The 20,194-nt window shown below is 44.2% G+C and overlaps 3 protein-coding genes across 6 annotated transcripts in view; 2 read left to right on the top strand and 1 right to left on the bottom strand.

The window, feature by feature from the left end:
* agap1 (ArfGAP with GTPase domain, ankyrin repeat and PH domain 1) overlaps window positions 1-5,503 on the top strand; it is an 82,257-nt gene extending 76,754 nt beyond the window's left edge. For all 3 annotated transcript variants that reach the window (XM_033978957.2, XM_055226449.1, XM_055226453.1), the window contains 2 exons: window positions 936-1,191; window positions 1,605-5,503. In XM_033978957.2, the coding sequence (XP_033834848.1) occupies window positions 936-1,191; window positions 1,605-1,835 (487 nt within the window). In that variant the 3' untranslated portion in view covers window positions 1,836-5,503. The remainder of the gene's footprint in view (window positions 1-935; window positions 1,192-1,604) is intronic.
* Window positions 1-20,194, top strand: part of cdk15 (cyclin-dependent kinase 15) — a 227,410-nt gene that overhangs the window by 7,147 nt on the left and 200,069 nt on the right. The window lies entirely within an intron of this gene.
* Window positions 7,355-12,186, bottom strand: gbx2 (gastrulation brain homeobox 2). The gene is made up of 2 exons (XM_033978066.1): window positions 11,817-12,186; window positions 7,355-7,830 (listed from the first exon to the last, which is right to left on the bottom strand). The coding sequence occupies exons 1-2, from the start codon at window positions 12,184-12,186 to the stop codon at window positions 7,355-7,357; spliced, it is 846 nt and encodes a 281-aa protein (XP_033833957.1).

Below are 20,194 nucleotides of genomic sequence, written 5' to 3'. Positions count from 1 at the left end.
CCAGGACTCAGCCAGGACTCAGCCGTCTGCATCTCATCACAACTCATTAGAATAACCACAGACATACACACATGTACACATACACATATAAAAGCAGACCGTCACTTAACCAGCAATGGATCAGGTCTAAACTGGGTCTTAACCAGTTTTAAACCAGGACTAAACCAGGATAAACCCAGACTGAAAGCTACACATGTTGAACTTGATTTTCAGTTAATTAGAGCAATTATCCGCAGCGCGTGGTGAGCGATCAGAGCTTGTTAGCCTTGTTAACGTCATTAGCCTCGTTAGCATCATTAGCACAAAGTGACTAATCCTACTGTTAAGCACATCTGACACATTCATATTCACACATTAGACCAGTCTGAGCCGGGTCCAGGTCTCAGACTGGATCAGATATAGGCCAGGACCACAGACCAGGTCTAGACCAGGATTACATGTATTTACTGAATGGGATTAAATTTAAAGGAGCTGTATGTGGCCTTGGGCTGCTAGATTAATCTCAATCAAACCAAAATTAGACTTTGAGTGACACAATTGGCTGCAATTTTTGAAGTCGCATCATTTCCTCCACAAACAACACAATTTATTCAACATAAAACCTGCTAATCCTGTAGTTTTCAATCTTCAAAATATGAACTTTGAACAGAATCTTATTATTAAAACATAAATCACAAATCTAAACACAATCACAGTGTGTTTCAGAAAAAAATTGTAATTGGATATATTTCCCAAAATTTTAAAAGTTATTACAATCTGATTCATGATTGTCTGCAGGTGCTGGGGTTTAGATGGTGACCATTCAGATCAGAGAGGCATTAAGAGGAGAGGTTTAAAACAACTGGATTTCAGCATGTTTTTATTTGGTGTGTTCTGATTGGCTGAGAGGAGTGTGCAGGTCACATGTTTATATTTTCATGTTCTGTGATTGGCAGAGAGGAGCGCGAGCGTTGGATCCGGGCTAAGTACGAGCAGCGTCTGTTCCTGCCCCCCCTGCCGCCCTCGGAGCTGTCTCTGGGGCAGGCGCTGCTCAGGGCCGTTGCTGATGATGATCTCCCGTCTGTGGTCCTGATCCTGGCCCATGGCTCTAGAGTCCAGGTGAATCAGACCTACAGCGAGACCGACCCCAGGACCGCCCTGCACCTGTCGGCCGGCAGGGGCAACGTGGTGGTCACTCAGCTGCTCATATGGGTAAGACTGAACCAGGACTGAACCAGGACTGAACCAGGACTGAACCAGGACTGAACCAGGACTGAACCAGGACTGAACCAGGACTGAACCAGGGGCAACGTGGTGTCACACAGCTGCTTATATGGGTTAGACCAGGACTGAACCCAGACTGTAACAGAGTGTGTCACTTCCTTAACCTTTATATATAAATGGACACATCTATCTTGTTAGTTTTAACTCATCAACTTCGGCAGCTGACAGGCTGGATTTGGCTGGAGTTGAGGAGTATAACGTCCCTTAGTCTTTGATGGCTCCTTATGGACATGCTTTATATTCAATGTTTTATATTCAATGTTTTATACATATGTACGCTTGTAATGCTCTGTCTTGTCAGTGAGACGTAGTATTGACTTGTATATTTCTCTCTTCTTCAGTACGGCGTTGACGTTGGAGCCCGTGATGCGTTGGGGCACAGTGCTTTGGCGTACGCTCGTCAGGCACAGAGTCAGGACTGTGCCGAGGTCCTGATCCAATATGGTTGCCCCGAGGACCGCGTTCCACTAGCATCAGGGCTAGCCCCATTAGCTGCCACGCCCAATCTGTCACGCAGGAACATGAACCGCAACAATAGCTGCAGTAGCGCCGGATCTGCGTCGCTGCTATAGGCCCTGCTCACCACCACGCCCACTGCCACTAACTTGAACACTAACATGAAGTTTAATGACTCACATGATGACCCCAAAGGATGCTGGGTGGTGTAGTCCACACACACATGTACACACACACAGAGGGGATAATTATATCTGTAATCATGAATAATGAAGTCACGTGAAGCCCCAAAGCATTCTGGGAGATGTGGTCCAAGATAAACATGCCTGACAACCTGAAACAAAGCTACAGGCAGGAGGAAGAAAGGTGTTTGAGGTCAGAGAGAAAGTGGAGGAGTCCCATTCAAACGGGAATCTGAGATGAAAGGTGAGCATTAGATTTGAGCGAGACGAGGAAGTCTGAGAGAAGAGAATGTCTGCGAGGAGACGGAGAGCCGAGAGTCTTAAAGGAGAAACTATAGTGTTTGTGAAGTTATTTTGAAAAAAGCTATGTTTTTTGGCTCGACAGAAAAGATACCATAACAAATTTGGAATGTCTAAAACAGTGGGGTGAGAGTTTTTGTTTTTTGCCACTACAAAATAAGACTCCATTTGAGTTATAATGTACAGATATTTAAATCAAACACTAAACATTTTGACAAGCACTTCCTGTTTCCACACTACAAAAACCTGCTTAAAGTCTGTAATCTTCTGATGAAACGACAACAACCGCTAAGGACGCTGGGAAATGTAGTCCACAATCTCCCTCTGTATAAGAACATTTTATGGAGGGACAATGCTTAAAAACTAGTTTCTTTTTACCTCATGGACGACGGCCAGTTCCTGTGACATCACCCCTGAGAGCCAATCAGAATCCAGCGCTAGACTCTCCTAAAGCGGTTGAATGTCAGGACAGATTTGTAGACGTAGTTTGAGTCAATGCATGTTTTTGTAATGTTTATTTAAATTGTGAATAGTGAGATGTTCATTGCTGGACCAATGTTTGAAGAAACTCGGTGGAAAAGGAGGGATTTTGTCTTGTTTTTTATGTTAAATATTTTAACGTGTACAGACCCGCTCAGGAACTTTTTATGTTTTTGGATTTCTTTACAATTTGACCGAAAATTATGCTTCGAAAACTGGTTTAAATTTGACAAAAAAACGGAAATCTCAAACAAAATGTAAAAGTTCTATTTCAACATAGTTTTATTCTAGATTCTTCTTTGACAATTTAGGACAAAATCTGGACTTAACTGGGACTGAACCTGGGACTGAACTGGGAATGAACCAGGACTGAACCAGGACTGAAACAGGCACTAAACCAGGATTGAAATTTATGACTAAACTAGGGATTAAACCAGGACTTTTCTCCACCCAAATTCTGATATTTATTTGGTTGTTTTGCTCTGAGATTTCTGAGTTTTTGTCAAATCAAACATCTTTAATCCAAATTCAAACATGAAAAAGCCACAAAAGGATTCAAAGGGAAAAAGTGTCACAGATTTAACACAAACAGAACCTGAAAACCTCTGGACGAAGGGCTTCTCTGCTGTGCACTAATCTGACATTAGATTGAACATGTTTGAACATTCACCCAGAAAAAGAATTTCATATTTTTGTCTGAAATGTATTTATTTTCTGGATTTGAATCAAGAGAAATTTACCAGAGGTTTCTGAAAATCCTACTAAACTAATACAAGTTTAAACTAGAACTAAACCAGGACTAAACCAGGACTAAGCCAATGTGTAAACCAGGGACTAAACCAGGGACTAAACCAGGGACTAAACCAGGGACTAAACCAGGGACTAAACCAGAGAACTGAGCAGGACTGAGCCAGGACTTACCCTGGTCAAGTCCTGAACTTCTCCTGACCTAGACCAGGTCTAAACCAGGTCTAAACCAGGTCTAAACCAGGTCTAAACCAGGTCTAAAACAGGTCTAAAACAGGTCTAAAACAGGTCTAAAACAGGTCTAAAACAGTACTTAACCTTTCTAAACTCATCATGATTTATTAAAAAGATGGATTAATAAAAGTATTGTTCTTTCAGAATCTTCTGGTAAATAAATCTTGTTTGTTTTGACTGAGGAGGATTTAAAGAAGCTCCAAACTCTGTGTAAGACTTTTATTCTGAAACTGTCTCCGTCCTGTTTCATGATTTATTCTGAAAATCCACCAAAGCAATATCCATCTGTCACGCATCCACTTTCAGTGTTCTTCACAAACTTCAAAACAGTTTAAACTGAAACAGAACCCAAAACCTTCATACTTGTCAATCATGATTTATTCTGTTAATGTTTACTTTGCTGTTTTTTTCCTTTGTCAAGTGCCATTTTTCAGTTTTCTCCTAAACTGTTCATCCTCTACACTCCTATTTAAAGAGGGGGTATTCTGCAAAATGGACTTTTTGGCACTTTCTACCATGTTATAATGTAGTTTCCTCAAAAGGTTTTAGATGTCATCCATGCGTGTTTGAGTAATATAGCGATCTCTCCTCGGCCCTATTCAAAACGTCCTTATGCTTAGCAATACGATCCTGTACAAGGCTCTGCCCATAAGCCTATGTCACCCATGCTCCCAGATGACAGTGCTACATAAATATACAAAAACATGATAAAACACAACAACTTGACAAACCTGATGTGAGGTGCAGTAGTTTCATTAGTGGGATGCAGCTCATTGTAATGTCATAGAGCTCTGAAGGGGGAGTGACTTAGCATGGGGAGCAATGGGGTGGGGGCACTCAGAGTGTCAAAAATGAAAGTAAAACCTATAAAATTTGTTAATACGTTGTTTTAGGTGAATATAGCATGTTCAAAACAATAAAAGATAACCTGGTGATCAAAATATGTTAGCAGTTAATACTCCATAGAAATAAAATACCCTCTCTTTAAAATAAACAGACTGCACTAAACATTTTAACACTAATTATTTTCTGACTTTATAAAAAACATATCAGTTTAACACTAAAAGTAATGACACAAAGTTTAGTTCAGAATTCTCAGGTGGGGTTTCTGTGTAACTGTCAGATTGACCTGGTTTATGGTGAATATCTCTGTAATCACTGGGCCAATCCACATGAAACAGAAACTGGCAGCGTCTTCTTTGTCTATTTAAAGAAACAAAAGTCAAATGTTTTTCACAATAACTTCAGTAAGTTGTGGTCATTGTTCAAAGGACTTTAAGCCATAAGATTAATATGATGAGTTTGTGGAGCCAATCCCAAACTAATAATGAGAAGGTTCAACATTTGTGGCTCATATGTTTGGAGATTTCTTTAAAAACAGTGAATCTCCCATAGAGTTACGTAGGCCCCTGCTCCATCTGAGATTTTAACGACATCAAATTCAATACCATCCTAGTTTATAGATTTTTCTTTGCACACTAAATTCTACTAAAATGTCTTTAGTCTCTTCTGGTGCTAAAACAGACTTTATTTTCACTTATTTCCGTTTCTTTTGGTCCATTTCACGTCAAATGTCTCTAAAACAGTGTCATAGATTCATATCCATCAGCATTACATCAGAAATATCATGTTTTGTTATCGTTTACCTTTTTGTGAAGCCTCCATTTTGTGTCGTGTCTTTGTAAATAAAGTTTTGTGTGTAAGCCCCGCCCACTTACCTGTCAGGTGTGTAAGCTCTGCTCACTCTGTCCTCATGACATCACAGTGGAAACATTTATTCTGATATTAATATTCATTTGTACAGTCGCTGTTTAAAGTGAATAAAGACACAGGAATCTTTCACAAAATGTCTGCCTCTGATTTCTCCAGATGCCCTCCCATCCTCCTCTAGCTCTGTGTGTCAGATGCCCTCCTCTCTTGTGTCTCAAATGCCCTCCCATTTTCCTGTGTCCTGTGTGTCAGATGCCCTCCCCTCCGCTCAAAAACAGTGTTATTTGTATAACACGTGTTTCTTGTGCGTTTATTTCACATCAGGCAAAACTTTACACAGACTATGAGTCTTTAAAGCTAATAAACATCCTTGTGCTGCTGTCACCTGCACACTTGCTGTGCAGCCTTGCTTACTGACCCCACGTGAGCTCGCTCCCGCATCTGTCCAAGTGCAAAGTGAATGCCGCTTGACGAGGCCTGTGACCTAGAGGGCCTGACCCCTGTCTAAACCATAGACTTTATATATAAATGGGCATAGCTAATGTGCTAGCTGCCACATTCTAAATATGAGCACTTCCAGCTCCATCGACTCTGGCTCCAATTCACATTCTATTGAAAAACCATCGCCCTTATCTCTGTACCTGCTGCAGTTACTCTTCATTTTCTTCTTAAAATGTCCACATTAACCTGTGCTGCATGATCCTGGTGTTTTTATTTGGCCATTTTGTCTCTAAATCAAGACAATATGAATATTAATAACAGACCTGGAAGCCTTCTTTTCCAGAGGTCGCTCCCGCTATTGTTAGCAACAGGACAGTGTTGCTAAGCACCCACTCAAAACCAGTGGTGCGGATGGGAAATGGCATTACCTCAACAGCCTTGCTCCAGATTGGCTCTTTGGTGGCTATGATACTCACTACTCTCGGAATTTCAAATTTGGAACTCAGCTCCAAATTGGCCCCTGTAACGATGAGCTTCATTTGACTGGAGCCAAACGCTATGAGTGATGTCACACTTAGTCCACTTCTTTATACAGTCTATGGTCTAGACTCAGACCCAGGGCACGGCAGGTGAGTGACAGGAGGACTAATGCAGTTCTCAGGTGATGCACGTTTTCATTTACATGTGACATTACACATGTGATGTTTCATTCTTCTTGAACATGTCTTTCCTGTTTGTTGTCTGTTTAGTTTCCTCTGAAGCCCAAATCCATGAACCTATATAGAATGTTTGATATGTGTGATAGCAGCTTGGAGTAAATTTAGTCACTTCCTGTTTTCACTTGGTTTAATCACGTTCGTTTCGTCACATTTTATTATAAATACATAAAAACAGTCCATGGCACAGACACTTTACACAGATTAATTTTACATCAGAAACAAGCAAAATGGTGTCGCCTATGAGCCTGTTTCAGGCAAACCACAAATTTTAAATGTTCTTTTCACAAATGTTTCATCAAACCGTGTCCCAGTGCTCCAGGACACGTGTGTGCCTGCGCAGGTTGAGGGGCCGATTCCCATTACAACAGAGGCACAAAGGTCCTCTCATCTGTGATCGTTTTCAGTTTGTAAAGGTCAGACTTTGTGTCTTTATTAAAATGAAAATCCCATTTCTGCTCCAGCGACGTTCTCCTGGAGCGTGAAGAGGCGTACCACAAACAAAGTCCAAGAACCAGTGAGACCGAGTCTGGACTAGAACCAGGTCTGAACCAGGACAGAACCAGGACCTGATCTGGCCCAGCAGCAGGTTTGGGTTGGCCTTGATGGTTTTTCTCTTTACTGCTGGTGAGCCTCTGGTTGGTTTGAATCCTGGATTAGTTTAGTCCTGTTTTTGACATGGTTTAGTTCTAGTTCAAACCACAGTCAGTCCTGGTTCAAACCTGGTTTAGTCCTGGTTCAGTTCTGGCACAAACCTGGTCCTGGCCCAGATCCTGGTCTAAATCCTCTGTCTGGATCCTGGTCTAGTCCTGGTCCAGACCTGGTTCAGGGCCGGTTCTGTTCCATCTGCTGGTGCTGGCTCCGGATGGCAAAGCGGCTGACGTGGACGGGGATGGGCACCACGATCTTGGGGTTCCGGGCCGGTTCTCCGTTTTTGTTGTTGGCGTTTCCAGCTTTGACACGTTTCCATTTGGCGCGGCGGTTTTGGAACCAAATCTTGACCTGGACCTCGCTGAGCTTGAGGGCGTGTGCGATCTGAGAGCGCTCAGTGAGAGACAGGTACTTTTTACAGTGAAACTCTTTCTCCAGCTCCAGAAGCTGCTCGCTGGTGAACGCCGTCCTCCTGCGCCTGTTCTTCCCCCCTCCTGAACTCCGGGTCGGGTCTCTGGTCTGGTTATGATCCCGGTCTGGGTCTGGACTTCGGTCTTTGGAGCAGGACTGTGTCTGGTTCTCATCCGAGCTGTAGTCCAGGTCTGAGTCCAGAGAGAAGGACTCGTCTCTGCGCAGCGAGTCGTCCACATCTGCAAAAAAGTCCAGAACGAAGCTTTAATCTCATAAATACAGACACAGGAGGAGTGTTTGGCTCAAGGGCTGGACTCTAACTACCAACCTTCAGGTCTGTGAAAACCACAGAGTTACGGTTCAGACTTGGTTTAGTCTAGGGCCCTGGTCTAACCCTTTGAGTTAGTTAGTCAGTCGTGCTTTAATGCTTGTTCAATCCCTTTGTAGTCCTGGTTCAGTCCTGGTTTAGTCCTGATTAGTTCTGGTGTAATCCTGGTTTAGTCCTGGTCTAGTTCTTGTCTCTGGAGACTAGTCCAGACCAGATCCGATCCAGAGGGACGTGTAGTTTATTAAAATTCATGAGATTAGGGTCAGTTATTCCTTTGGGACACCCAAATGAGGGAGGGCATTTGGGTTTATCTGCAAATCTATTTACTGTCTTGCCTGATTTAGTCCTGGTTCAGTCCTTTTTTGGTTCTGGTGTAGTCCTGGTTCAGTCCTAGTTTAGTCCTGGTTCAGTCCTGGATTAGTCTTGGTTTAGTCCTAGTTTAGTCCTGGTTTAGTCCTGCTTTAGGCCTGTTTTAGGCCTGGTTTAGTCCTAGTTTAGTCCTGGTTTAGTCCTGCTTTAGGCTTTAGTTCTAGTTGTAAAGGTAAAAGTGTTTTTTCTCAGATTTCGACAGTGACGTCACTGAGAGCCAATCAGAGTTACAGATGAAGGGCTCGTGCATCTTCAAACTAAATAAAATAGATTTAATTTGACCTTAAATAGCAGCGCCTCGTGCTCATAAACCATAAATCATAAATACTTCCTGCGTCTCTCAGAACGTCGCGTTTGGAGCGATCCGCGCAGATTCGTCACACATTCTGTCAATAATTCCCTGTTTGAAATATCCACAGTAAAACATGTCATATATGTCACGTATTTTGTTTCTACATTCCCTTTAGCACTTTAATAACATTTTAAATCACGTTTATTACGGTAATACTTTATGGACTTTACCATGATTTGCTCGAACATTGTTTTGGTTCATTTTAGCAAGTATTTGTTATTACGTCTCGTAATTACGAGATAAATATTTAGTCATGATAAAATCCTCTTTGAATGGCTTCATTTAAATTTAAAACGCGCAGTTACAAACATCAGCAGAAAATAGTGATCAAAGATTCACATTTATTTCACGCAAAATCAGAATCCCAGGCTTTTTTTTTTTTTTTTTATATATATATATAATTAAATTAATCATTTCCACTCTAGCTTTATTATATTTCGGACAAAAATCCGCTGTAAAAAAATGGAGAGTGAACATTTAAACATTTAAATCTAAAATCGAACGTGCGCCGGGTTTTTTCTGGAGTGAAACGAGCCGCGGGTTAAAGAGTATTGATGGAAGCGTCAGATATGTCATTATTAAAGGCCCATTATCACATAAAGAGCATCAATTGTTTCGTGTTAAAGTGACACGATCTTTTGGAACGCGCCCGTGCGTAACGCCGAGTGCGCTTTTACGCACGGGGTTTGTGCCTTAAATCACGGTCGCTCCTTGGGGACACGTAAGGAAGTCCGTTTGGGTCCGAAGAACGTTTTATTATTATTGATTAAGTGGCGCTTATCGCTTTTAAATCGACGGGACTTTGATTGACAGCGCATAAAAGTCACCGGTAATGAGGAGTTAACGAAGAGGAGCGAGCCGTGCCACGGTTCAGCGCGGACAAGACTAGGGCCGGGGAGAGGCGAGAGGACTCGGGGGAGTAGAGGCGAGCCGGGGAAACGGAGGAAAGATGAGCCGGGGGCAGGAGAGGCGAATGGAGCCGTGGAGAGATGTGCGGAGCCGGGGGAGGACAGGGGAGCCGGAGAGAGGAGGAGGAGGAGTGAAATAGAAAACTGAGGAAGAGATTGGGACTGTGGGTAATACTGGCCCCTCAAGATGACATAAATGTTTGGAAATAAAAAACATTATGAAGCTAAAGGCTGAGTGCTAGATGCTCTGTTAAAACGCGGAGAAGGTTGTCACTTTTTTTTGGCTCCAAAAAAGTGGCTCCAGTTGAACGTGTGAAACTCGTTGGCGCTTTATTTTGGTTTAAGCTTGTGTGATATTTTCTTTCATAAATTCAGTGTATACATAATGTTTTGGAGATTGTGCCAAAAGAAAAACGTCGAAAATCAAACGCATACATCCGTTTGGAAAAAAGGAACACTTCTTGGGTCAGTTTTTATATTCGGATAAATTTGGTCATTTTTATGCCCATGTACAGCATCAAAAGTATGCAGAATATACAGAAACAAATCTCAAAATAAAAACAAAATAGTATAATTAGTAATGAAATAAAATTACATGATGTTAATAAAATAAATAAAGGCCGTTTCCTTTTTGCCTTTTGCATTTGTGAATGAAAAGTTACGCACCGCTTTTCTACATATTAAAACAATTTTGATACTTTTTGAATATAATAAAATAAATGATGTGATGTAAAATCCTAAACTTGTTTAGTTTCGCTGTATGCCCTGCGCGTGATGATTTGGGAATTATGCGTCAAGCAGCGCAGCCAAACCGCTTCACACGTTATGCGCTTCTTCGGTGAAATATCCGACATTTTGTGAAGTCAAATTAAAAGGTAAATGTAGTTTAATGTTTTTACACTGATGTAAAACGGAGCGTGAAGCGAAGGCCACAAACCGGGAGATTCGGGGCAGAACACACACTTGTGTGGAGTGTTATCACGCGCAAATTAACCCAGTATTTGAACATATAATTTATGAAATATACGGAGTAAAATGCGTCTGTAATACAGGCAGATTATTAATTATAAGTGTGCAGATATTAAAATGAAAATGGTTTCTGATCGACTCCAGAAAAGGCCAGACTCTGCTCACACACTTCGGCTATTTCCGGAACCTCTCGGCTCTTTCCGTAAACATGTCTAAACTTGTGCGCGGCTGAGAACGTCAGACCCTTCGGCTTTGTCCGTGTGACCTCGGCCTTTTCCGTCAGAAGCGCTGGACCACGTAACTCGCACGTGAAAGAGTGAATCATCATTCTTTGTTTTAATTCAAATAGATTATTATTATTTACTCATAGACGTATCATTAGATTATATTAGTCTCGTGGTTCATATGTTTTAAACTTCCGGCCTCAGAAGCCTAACCGTGCACGTGCTGTGTTTGATTAGACACAGATGAGAGGCCCCTCGTTAGAAGTAATTCTAATTAATGTCGACCCTTCCTGTTCACGCGAGAATGACGCGTATGAAAATCTCACCACATTTAGTCGTTTTATTCACTTAAACGTCCCACCAGAACGCGTGCACGCGGCACGCGCCTGATTTAGCCGAAGGATTTAAGAGTTTTGAAAGTTTTTGAAATATTCTATATGGATCCCTGGAGTCTGAAATGAAGCAAGCGTTCTTACGTTCTTTGTTTTTGTGTCTTTTATATATATATATATATATATATATATATATATATATATATATATATATATATATATATATATATATAATTATTTGTCAACATTTCTACGGAACTTTTGGCAGTTTGGGATTTTGCAGATTTTTAAGATTTTAAAAGGAGAGGAATAGACTAAATACAGACTAAAATCTGTCACACACAGACACCCCCCCCCCCCCCCCCCACACACACACACACACATATATATATATATATATATATATATATATATATATATATATATATATATATATATATATATATATATATATATATATATATATATATATATATATATATATATATATATATATATATATAGTTTGTTTGTTTGTTTGTTTATTTTTTCGTCGTCTCATTTTTTTTATTTTTTATAATTCACTCCACAGTAAAGTCATTTTTTCAGACCTTTGTGTTTCTTTGTTTCTTGTGTGTAAATATTTTTAACGGTGCAACGCGGACATATTTGAAAAGGTTAATGTATATAATTCTGTGCAGATTCTGTGCAGATTTTATGCGTAATTTCGTGTGAGGCGCGCGTGTCTCGTGCGTAATTCTCACCTGCTCCGCTCTGCAGTCCCTGGTCTTCGGTGAACGGGCCCAGCGGCGGCTCTTTGGGGGCTGTGGGGAGGAACCCTTTTGGTTCCGGGTCTGTCTCGAGGCTTTTGTCGAACCCGAACTTCCTCGCGCTTCCCGCCATTCCCGCGCTCTCGTGCCCGTGCGGTCCTGGCGGGAAAACTGCAGACGTCAGCGTCATGCCATAACCGTGCGGAGGCGGCAGCGGCGGCGGGAGCAGCACGGAGCGGTACGGCACGAACATGGGGTAGCTGTAGACGAACGGGGTCGAACCGGAGCCGGGACCGGGACCGCTGCCTGAGATCAGAGACTCGATACTGAAGGCAGAGGTGCACACAGGCCGCGGCATCGCCATGGCTCACACGGGATAGCCTGAACCGGGATAGTCTGACCTGGGATGATCTGACCCGGGATAGTCTGAGCCGGTTATTCCTGAGGCGGGCTCCCCTTTGGCCCGGGTCAGGAGCAGTTGGTTACTTGTTTTTGTCCAGGTTTAGTTTGAAAACTGACTCTACAAAACTCACAGTTGGGAGTTGAGCGCAGTTAAATCCGGTTTGGTCCCGGTTTGGTTCAGAGCGCGTTGGTTCCTGAAGGTGACCGCTCCATTTGGAGACAAGTTCCGATGTTACGCAGTCCTGGGCTCTGCGCAAAAGGCGCAAAGTTTCGTCTGCATTTCACTAAAACTTTGACTCTGGTCTTCGGCCTGGACTCTGGACCAGGTTTAGTCCCTGGACTCGGGGGACGGAGTAAGTTATCCCGGGTCAGTCTGGGTCAGTCCGGGTTAGGAGCGGTTTGGTTTCTCCTCGATGTGAAACAGGATTGGTTCCATTCGTCCTGCTTTAGTTCTGCCTTAGGACCAAGAGGACAGATCGGGGTTAGTCCAGGACTACACCAGAGGTGAGGTCTGTTTAGTCCCACATTTTAGCGCAGCTGGAGGATACGGCGCGCTCGGAGCCCGAAGTTCATTCTTGGTTCAGGTTCAAGTTTTGATCCAAAGCTTAGTCCCTGTTTTTCCCTGGTCGAGTTCTCATAAAGTCCTCATTTAGTCCTGGTTTAGTTCCGCTTTAGTCCATGATTTTCACCTCTGCAGATTCCGTCACTTCTCTTCTCCTTCACCCATCCCTCTTTCTCCTCCTCTCTCCTCTCTCTCCTCCTCCTCTCTCTCTCTCTCGGTTTCTTGCGCGCGCTGTCGCTGGCTCCTCGCGCGTGTCCGGCCTGTCGCTTGGCGCGTTCCCAGTGCGTCCCCGGTGCGTTCTAGGCGCGTCCCCGGTGCGTGCAGTGCTCGCGGTCTCCTTTCCCGGTGCGTAATGAGCGGGAGACGCGGCTGCGCTTTGCTTTTGCCTTTTCCTCTCCCTCAGGCGCACTGGTCTCTGATTGGTCCACACATGCCATGACGTCACGCAGGGCCTCGTTGCTCTGTAAAAATATCCAGGCTATAAAAACTTGAAATGATTTTTGAATTCAGAATAACAAAACGCGGAATTGGGTCGTTGTAATTAGTGTGAGGCAGATAGATTGCCATGCATCACCAGATGTTTATTGACCTATAGTTATGATATTTTAAGTCCAGTCTGACGTTTACATCTCATCAGGCTGAAACAACATAGTTTTTGAAGTACAATTTGAATTAGGCCTAAACAAACCCGCTGCTCAGATCCAGACTCATATTATGATTCGCGTTGTCTTTTTTGCAGTGTCAGAGCCTCTGCGTCACAGGAGCGCAGGCCGTTTAAAAAGTGATCGACATTTCCCAAACAGTGCGTCAGAACGCGCCCATAACGCGCCCATAACGCTCCCATTACGCTCCCCTAACGGTAATAATCCGTTTTATTATCCCGATCAGGAGTTTATGGATATGAGGCATCAGGGAAATGTCTCTAATGTGAAGAAAGAGAAAGAGAGGCTAAACCAGGACTAAACCAAGACTAAACCAGGACTGAACGAAGTCTAGATCAGGAGTGAAACATGTCTAAACCAGGATGAACCAGGACTGAACCAGAACTAAACCAGGACTGAACCCAGTCTAAACTAGGACTGAAGGAGGACTGAACCAGGACTAAACCAGGTCTATCCCAGGTCTTAACCACAGACTGTCTCGTTGGTGCAGTGATGAGTCGGTAGTGATTATAGAAACATTAATCAGTGATTAATTATGATCCTCATTAATCTCACCGCCCCAAACACTCATTTTACACTCTGCTATAGTCCTGCTGAAGACCTGCTTTAGAGCTGGTTTAGTCCCCCTTTAGACCTGGTTTAGAGCTGTTTTAGTTCCGTGTTAGTCTGGGTGGTTTGTTCCGGGTCTCTCCGTCCCGTAATAGTCTTCATATTAACAGCTCGTTATAATGTTTCGTGGTGATGCTTTAATGCGGCGGATAATGGCGATAATAAAACACGGCCCGCGCGCGCGAAATCCTTTAATTAAATCGAGCTCCTGTCGCGCGCGTCTGGTTAATTAAGCGCGGGATTTATGACTGAAGCGCGTGCACTGGCTGGTCCACTGTGCACGCGCGGGACCGGTATGTGCACGTGCGGGCGCGGTGATGGATCTGTGCGCGCGGTGGACTCTGCTGTAATGAGCCGTGACGCGCACATGGGGGAACGACTTGTCACGCGCTAAACCAGGACTAAACCAGGTCTGAACCAAGTCTGAACCAGGACTAAACCAGGACTAAACCAGGTCTGAATCAAGTCTGAACCAGGACTAAACCAGGACTAAACCAGGTCTGAACCAAGTCTGAACCAGGACTAAACCAGGACTAAACCAGGTCTGAACCAAGTCTGAACCAGGACTAAACCAGGACTAAACCAGGTCTGAACCAAGTCTGAACCAGGACTGAAACATGTCTGAACCACGACTGAACAAAGTCTGAACCAGGTGTAAACCAGGTCTGAACCAGGTCTGAACTAAGTCTGAACCAGGACTAAACCAGGACTAAACCAGGTCTGAACCAGGTCTGAACCAGGACTGAAACATGTCTGAACCAGGACTGAACAAAGTCTGAACCAGGTGTAAACCAGGTCTGAACCAGGACTAAACCAGGACTAAGCCAGGTCTGAACCAAGTCTGAACCAGGACTAAACCAGGACTAAACCAGGTCTGAACCAAGTCTGAACCAGGACTAAACCAGGACTAAACCAGGTCTGAACCAGGTCTGAACCAGGACTGAAATATGTCTGAACCAGGACTGAACAAAGTCTGAACCAGGTGTAAACCAGGTCTGAACCAGGACTGAACCAAGTCTGAACCAGGTCTAAACCAGGTCTGAACCAGGTCTGAACCAGGACTGAAACAAGTCTGAACCAGGACTGAACAAAGTCTGAACCAGGTGTAAACCAGGTCTGAACCAGGAGTGAACCAAGTCTGAACCAGGTCTAAACCAGGTCTGAACCAAGTCTTAACCAGGTCTAAACCTGGTCTGAACCAGGACTAAACCAGGACTGAACCAAGTCTGAACCAGGTCTAAAACAGGTTTGAACCAGGTCCAAACCAAGTCTGAACTAGGTCTAAACCAGGTCTAAACCAGGTCTGAACCAGGTCTGAACCAGGTCTGAACCAGGACTGAAACAAGTCTGAACCAGGACTGAACACAGTCTGAACCAGGTGTAAACCAGGTCTGAACCAGGACTGAACCAAGTCTGAACCAGGTCTAAACCAGGTCTGAACCAAGTCTTAACCAGGTCTAAACCTGGTCTGAACCAGGACTAAACCAGGACTGAACCAAGTCTGAACCAGGTCTAAAACAGGTTTGAACCAGGATGAAACCAGGTCTAAACCAGGTCCAAACCAAGTCTGAACCAGGTTCAAACCAAGTCTGAACCAGGTCTAAACCAGGTCTAAGCCAGGTCTAAACCAGGTCTAAACCAGGTCTAAACAAGGTCTAAACCAGGACTAAACCAAGTCTGAACCAAGTCTAAACCAGGACTGAACCAGGACTAAACCAGGTCTGAACCAGGACTAAACCAGGACTGAACCAGGACTGAACCAGGACTAAACCAGGACTAAACCAGGTCTGAACCAAGTCTGAACCAGGACTAAACCAGGACTAAACCAGGTCTGAACCAGGTCTGAACCAGGACTGAAACATGTCTGAACCAGGACTGAACCAAGTCTGAACCAGGTCTGAACCAGGACTGAACCAGGACTGAACCAAGTCTGAACCAGGTCTAAACCATGACTGAACCAAGTCTGAACCAGGTCTAAACCAGGTCTAAACCAAGTCTGAATCAGGTCTAAACCAGGTCTGAACCAAGTCTGAACCAGGTCTAAACCAGGTTTGAACCAGGATGAAACCAGGTCTAAACCAGGTCTAAACCAAGTCTGAACCAGGTCTAAACCAGGTCTAAGCCAGGTCTAAACCAGGTCTGAACCAAGTCTAAACCAGGACTGAACCAGGACTAAACCAGGTCTGAACCAGGACTAAACCAGGACTGAACCAGGACTGAACCAGGACTAAACCAGGACTAAATCAGGACTAAACCAGAACTAAACCAAGTCTGAACCAGGTCTAAACTAGGACTAAACAAGGACTAAACCAAGTCTAAACCAGGTCTAAACCAGAACTAAACCAGGTCTAAGTCAGGTCTAAACCAGGACTAAACCAGGTCTGAACCAGGACTAAACCAGGACTAAAACAAGTCTGAACCAGGTCTAAACCAGGTCTAAACCAAGTCTGAATCAGGTCTAAACCAGGTCTGAACCAAGTCTGAACCAGGTCTAAACCAGGTTTGAACCAGGATGAAACCAGGTCTAAACCAGGTCCAAACCAAGTCTGAACCAGGTCTAAACCAGGTCTAAGCCAGGTCTAAACCAGGTCTGAACCAAGTCTAAACCAGGACTGAACCAGGACTAAACCAGGTCTGAACCAGGACTAAACCAGGACTGAACCAGGACTGAACCAGGACTAAACCAGGACTAAATCAGGACTAAACCAGGTCTAAACCAGGACTAAACCAGGACTAAACCAAGTCTGAACCAGCTCTAAACTAGGACTAAACCAGGACTAAACCAAGTCTAAACCAGAACTAAACCAGGTCTAAGTCAGGTCTAAACCAGGACTAAAGCAGGACTAAACCAGGTCTGAACCAGGACTAAACCAGGACTAAAACAAGTCTGACCCAGGTCTGAACCAAGTCTAAACCAGGACTAAATCAAGTCTGAACCAGGTCTAAACCAGGACTAAACCAAGTCTGAACCAGGTCTGAACCAGGTCTAAACCAGAACTGAACCAGGACTAAACCAGGTCTGAACCAGGACTAAACCAGGACTGAACCAGGACTAAACCAGGTCTAAACCAGGACTAAACCAGGACTAAACCAAGTCTGAACCAGGTCTAAACTAGGACTAAACCAGGTCTAAGCCAGGTCTAAACCAGGACTAAACCAAGTCTGAACCAGGTCTGAACCAAGTCTAAACCAAGTCTGAACCAGGTCTAAACCAGGACTAAACCAAGTCTGAACCAGGTCTGAACCAGGTCTAAACCAGGACTAAATCAAGTCTGAACCAGGTCTAAACCAGGACTAAACCAAGTCTGAACCAGGTCTGAACCAGGTCTAAACCAGAACTGAACCAGGACTAAACCAGGTCTGAACCAGGTCTGAACCAGGACTAAACCAGGACTAAAACAAGTCTGACCCAGGTCTAAACCAGGTCTAAACCAGGACTAAACCAAGTCTGAACCAGGTCTGAACCAAGTCTAAACCAGGACTAAATCAAGTCTGAACCAGGTCTAAACCAGGACTAAACCAAGTCTGAACCAGGTCTGAACCAGGTCTAAACCAGAACTGAACCAGGACTAAACCAGGTCTGAACCAGGACTAAACCAGGACTGAACCAGGACTAAACCAGGACTAAACCAGGTCTAAACCAGGACTAAACCAGGACTAAACCAAGTCTGAACCAGGTCTAAACTAGGACTAAACCAGGTCTAAGCCAGGTCTAAACCAGGACTAAACCAAGTCTGAACCAGGTCTGAACCAAGTCTAAACCAAGTCTGAACCAGGTCTAAACCAGGACTAAACCAAGTCTGAACCAGGTCTGAACCAGGTCTAAACCAGGACTAAACCAAGTCTGAACCAGGTCTAAACCAAGTCTGAACCAGGTCTAAACCAAGTCTGAACCAGGACTAAACTAGGTCCAAATCAGGACTAAATCAGGTCTAAACCAGGTCTAAACCAGGACTAAACCAGGTCCAAACCAGGACTAAACCAGGTCTAAACCAGGTTGACCCCTCACAGCGGGGTCCTCTTGAGGATGAACTTGTCGGTCCTCGTGAATAATACTCGGAGCGGTGACGTGACAGTAAATAAACACAACAGATTTTAGACCGAGGCGATACACGAGAGCGGCGGAACACGAGCGGTGCATAAAAGGATGAGGAGGCTGAACGTGCGATGATGGGGCGCTGGAGAGAGGAGGAAGAGGAGAGGAGGAGGGGTGATGATGACCGGGGGGAGGAGGAAGGGGCAAGCGGGGGGAGGAGGGCGCTGCGAGCCGCGACCGGACTAATGAGGCGCGTCATCTGCGACACGGAATCAATTAGACACGAGTCAGACGCGAATTAGACACGACTCACAAGAGAAAGCGATGAAGAGGGATTAAGGCAGGACTGAAAGAGGACTAAGACCGGGACTGGACCGGGACTGGACTGAAATAGGACTGACCACAAAAGTGAAGCACAGACAAGATTAGTTCAAACCCGGTTTAGTCCTGGTTTAGACCTGGTTTAGTCCTCGTTTAGACCTGGATTAGTCCTGGTTTAGTCCTAGTTCAGTCCTGGCTCTCTGAAGACCCAATGGCCCAGTCAGAGATCTATGGTCTTATTGACGGTGATCAGAGGTGAGAGAGGAAAAGGTATTGATCAGTATTTCTATTGACTATTGTCGTGTTAAATTTTTCTAGTCCTGGTCCAGTTCTGGTCCTGGTCCAGTCCTGGTCCTAGTCCAGTCCTCTCTCAGACCTATATTTCTCAGATGTTTTAGAGTCTCTTCACAGAGTCTGTTTGTTTGGTCGTTTGTCTGAGTTTGTCGATAAAAACATCGATATAACATTTGCCACATCTGTCCTCATCGGTGACATGTTTTACCCACAATGCACCTCCACTATAGTCAGTTCAACACTGAGTCCATAATGATTGAACCAGGACTAAAATATGGACTAGACTAGGACTAAACCAGGACTGAAGGAGATCAAACATACAGGAAGTAGTTCTAGACTAGGACTAAACCAGGACTGAAGGAGATCAAACATACAGGAAGTAGTTCTGAGTTGTAAAACAGAATCCCTCTGCCTGTGTCAACACAGAAAACACAGGCACAAGGAAGGCAATTTTTTGACACTTTAAACGTTCATTTAGCTAAATAAAGGAGCTGCCCTGTATTTGTATTAGTCTAATCATAACTATTGTGCAATTTTGACAGGTTTTGGCCCTTGTTTACATTATGGTTGCTAGGTAACAGTTATGGACCTAGCTCTATGTATGTCACATCTGCTGCCCGTGTCCATCCATCCATTTTCTTCCGCTTATCTGGGGCTGGGTCATGAGGGCAGCAGTCTAAACAGAGACTTCCCTCACATCAGACGTCCTCTGACTCCTCCGGTTGGACCCCAAGGCGTTCCCAGGCCAGCCGAGAGACATAGTCCCTCAAGCGTGTCCTGAGTCTTCCCCGGGGCCTCCTCCTGGTGGGACATGCCCAGAACACCTCACCACGGAGGCATCCTGAGCACATGTCGGAGCCACCTCAACTGGTTCCTCGCGACGTGTAGGAGCAGTGGCTCTACTCCAAGCTCCTCCCGTGTGACCGAGGAACATAGAATGAGCAGTATAATATATATATATATATATATATATATATATATATATATATATATATATATATATATATATATATATATATATATATATATATATATATATATATATATATATATATATATATATATATATATAATATCTATATGTGTGTGTGTGTGTAATATCATAAATCACACTCCTCAGTCTTCCCGGTAAGGTCTATTCCAGGGTACTGGAGAGGAGGATCTGACAGATAGTCGAACCTCAGATTCAGGAGGAGCAGTGTGGTTTTCGTCCCGGTCGTGGAACACTGGACCAGCTCTATACTCTCCATCGTGTCCTTGAAGGTTCATGGGAGTTTGCCCAACCAGTCCACATGTGTTTTGTGGATCTGGAGAAGGCATTCAATTGCGTCCCTCGTGGTGTCCTTTGGGGGGGGGGGGGTCCTCCAGGAATATGGGGTCTGGGGCTCTTTGTTAAGGGCTGTCCCGTCCCTGTATGACCAGAGCAGGAGCTGTGCTCATTGCTGCCAGTAAGTTAGATCTGTTCCCGGTGCATGTTAGACTCCGC

This window comes from Periophthalmus magnuspinnatus, chromosome 2 (genome assembly GCF_009829125.3).
Source record: "Periophthalmus magnuspinnatus isolate fPerMag1 chromosome 2, fPerMag1.2.pri, whole genome shotgun sequence".
NCBI lineage: Eukaryota > Metazoa > Chordata > Actinopteri > Gobiiformes > Gobiidae > Periophthalmus > Periophthalmus magnuspinnatus.
This window is presented reverse-complemented; position numbering and strand designations above follow the sequence as displayed.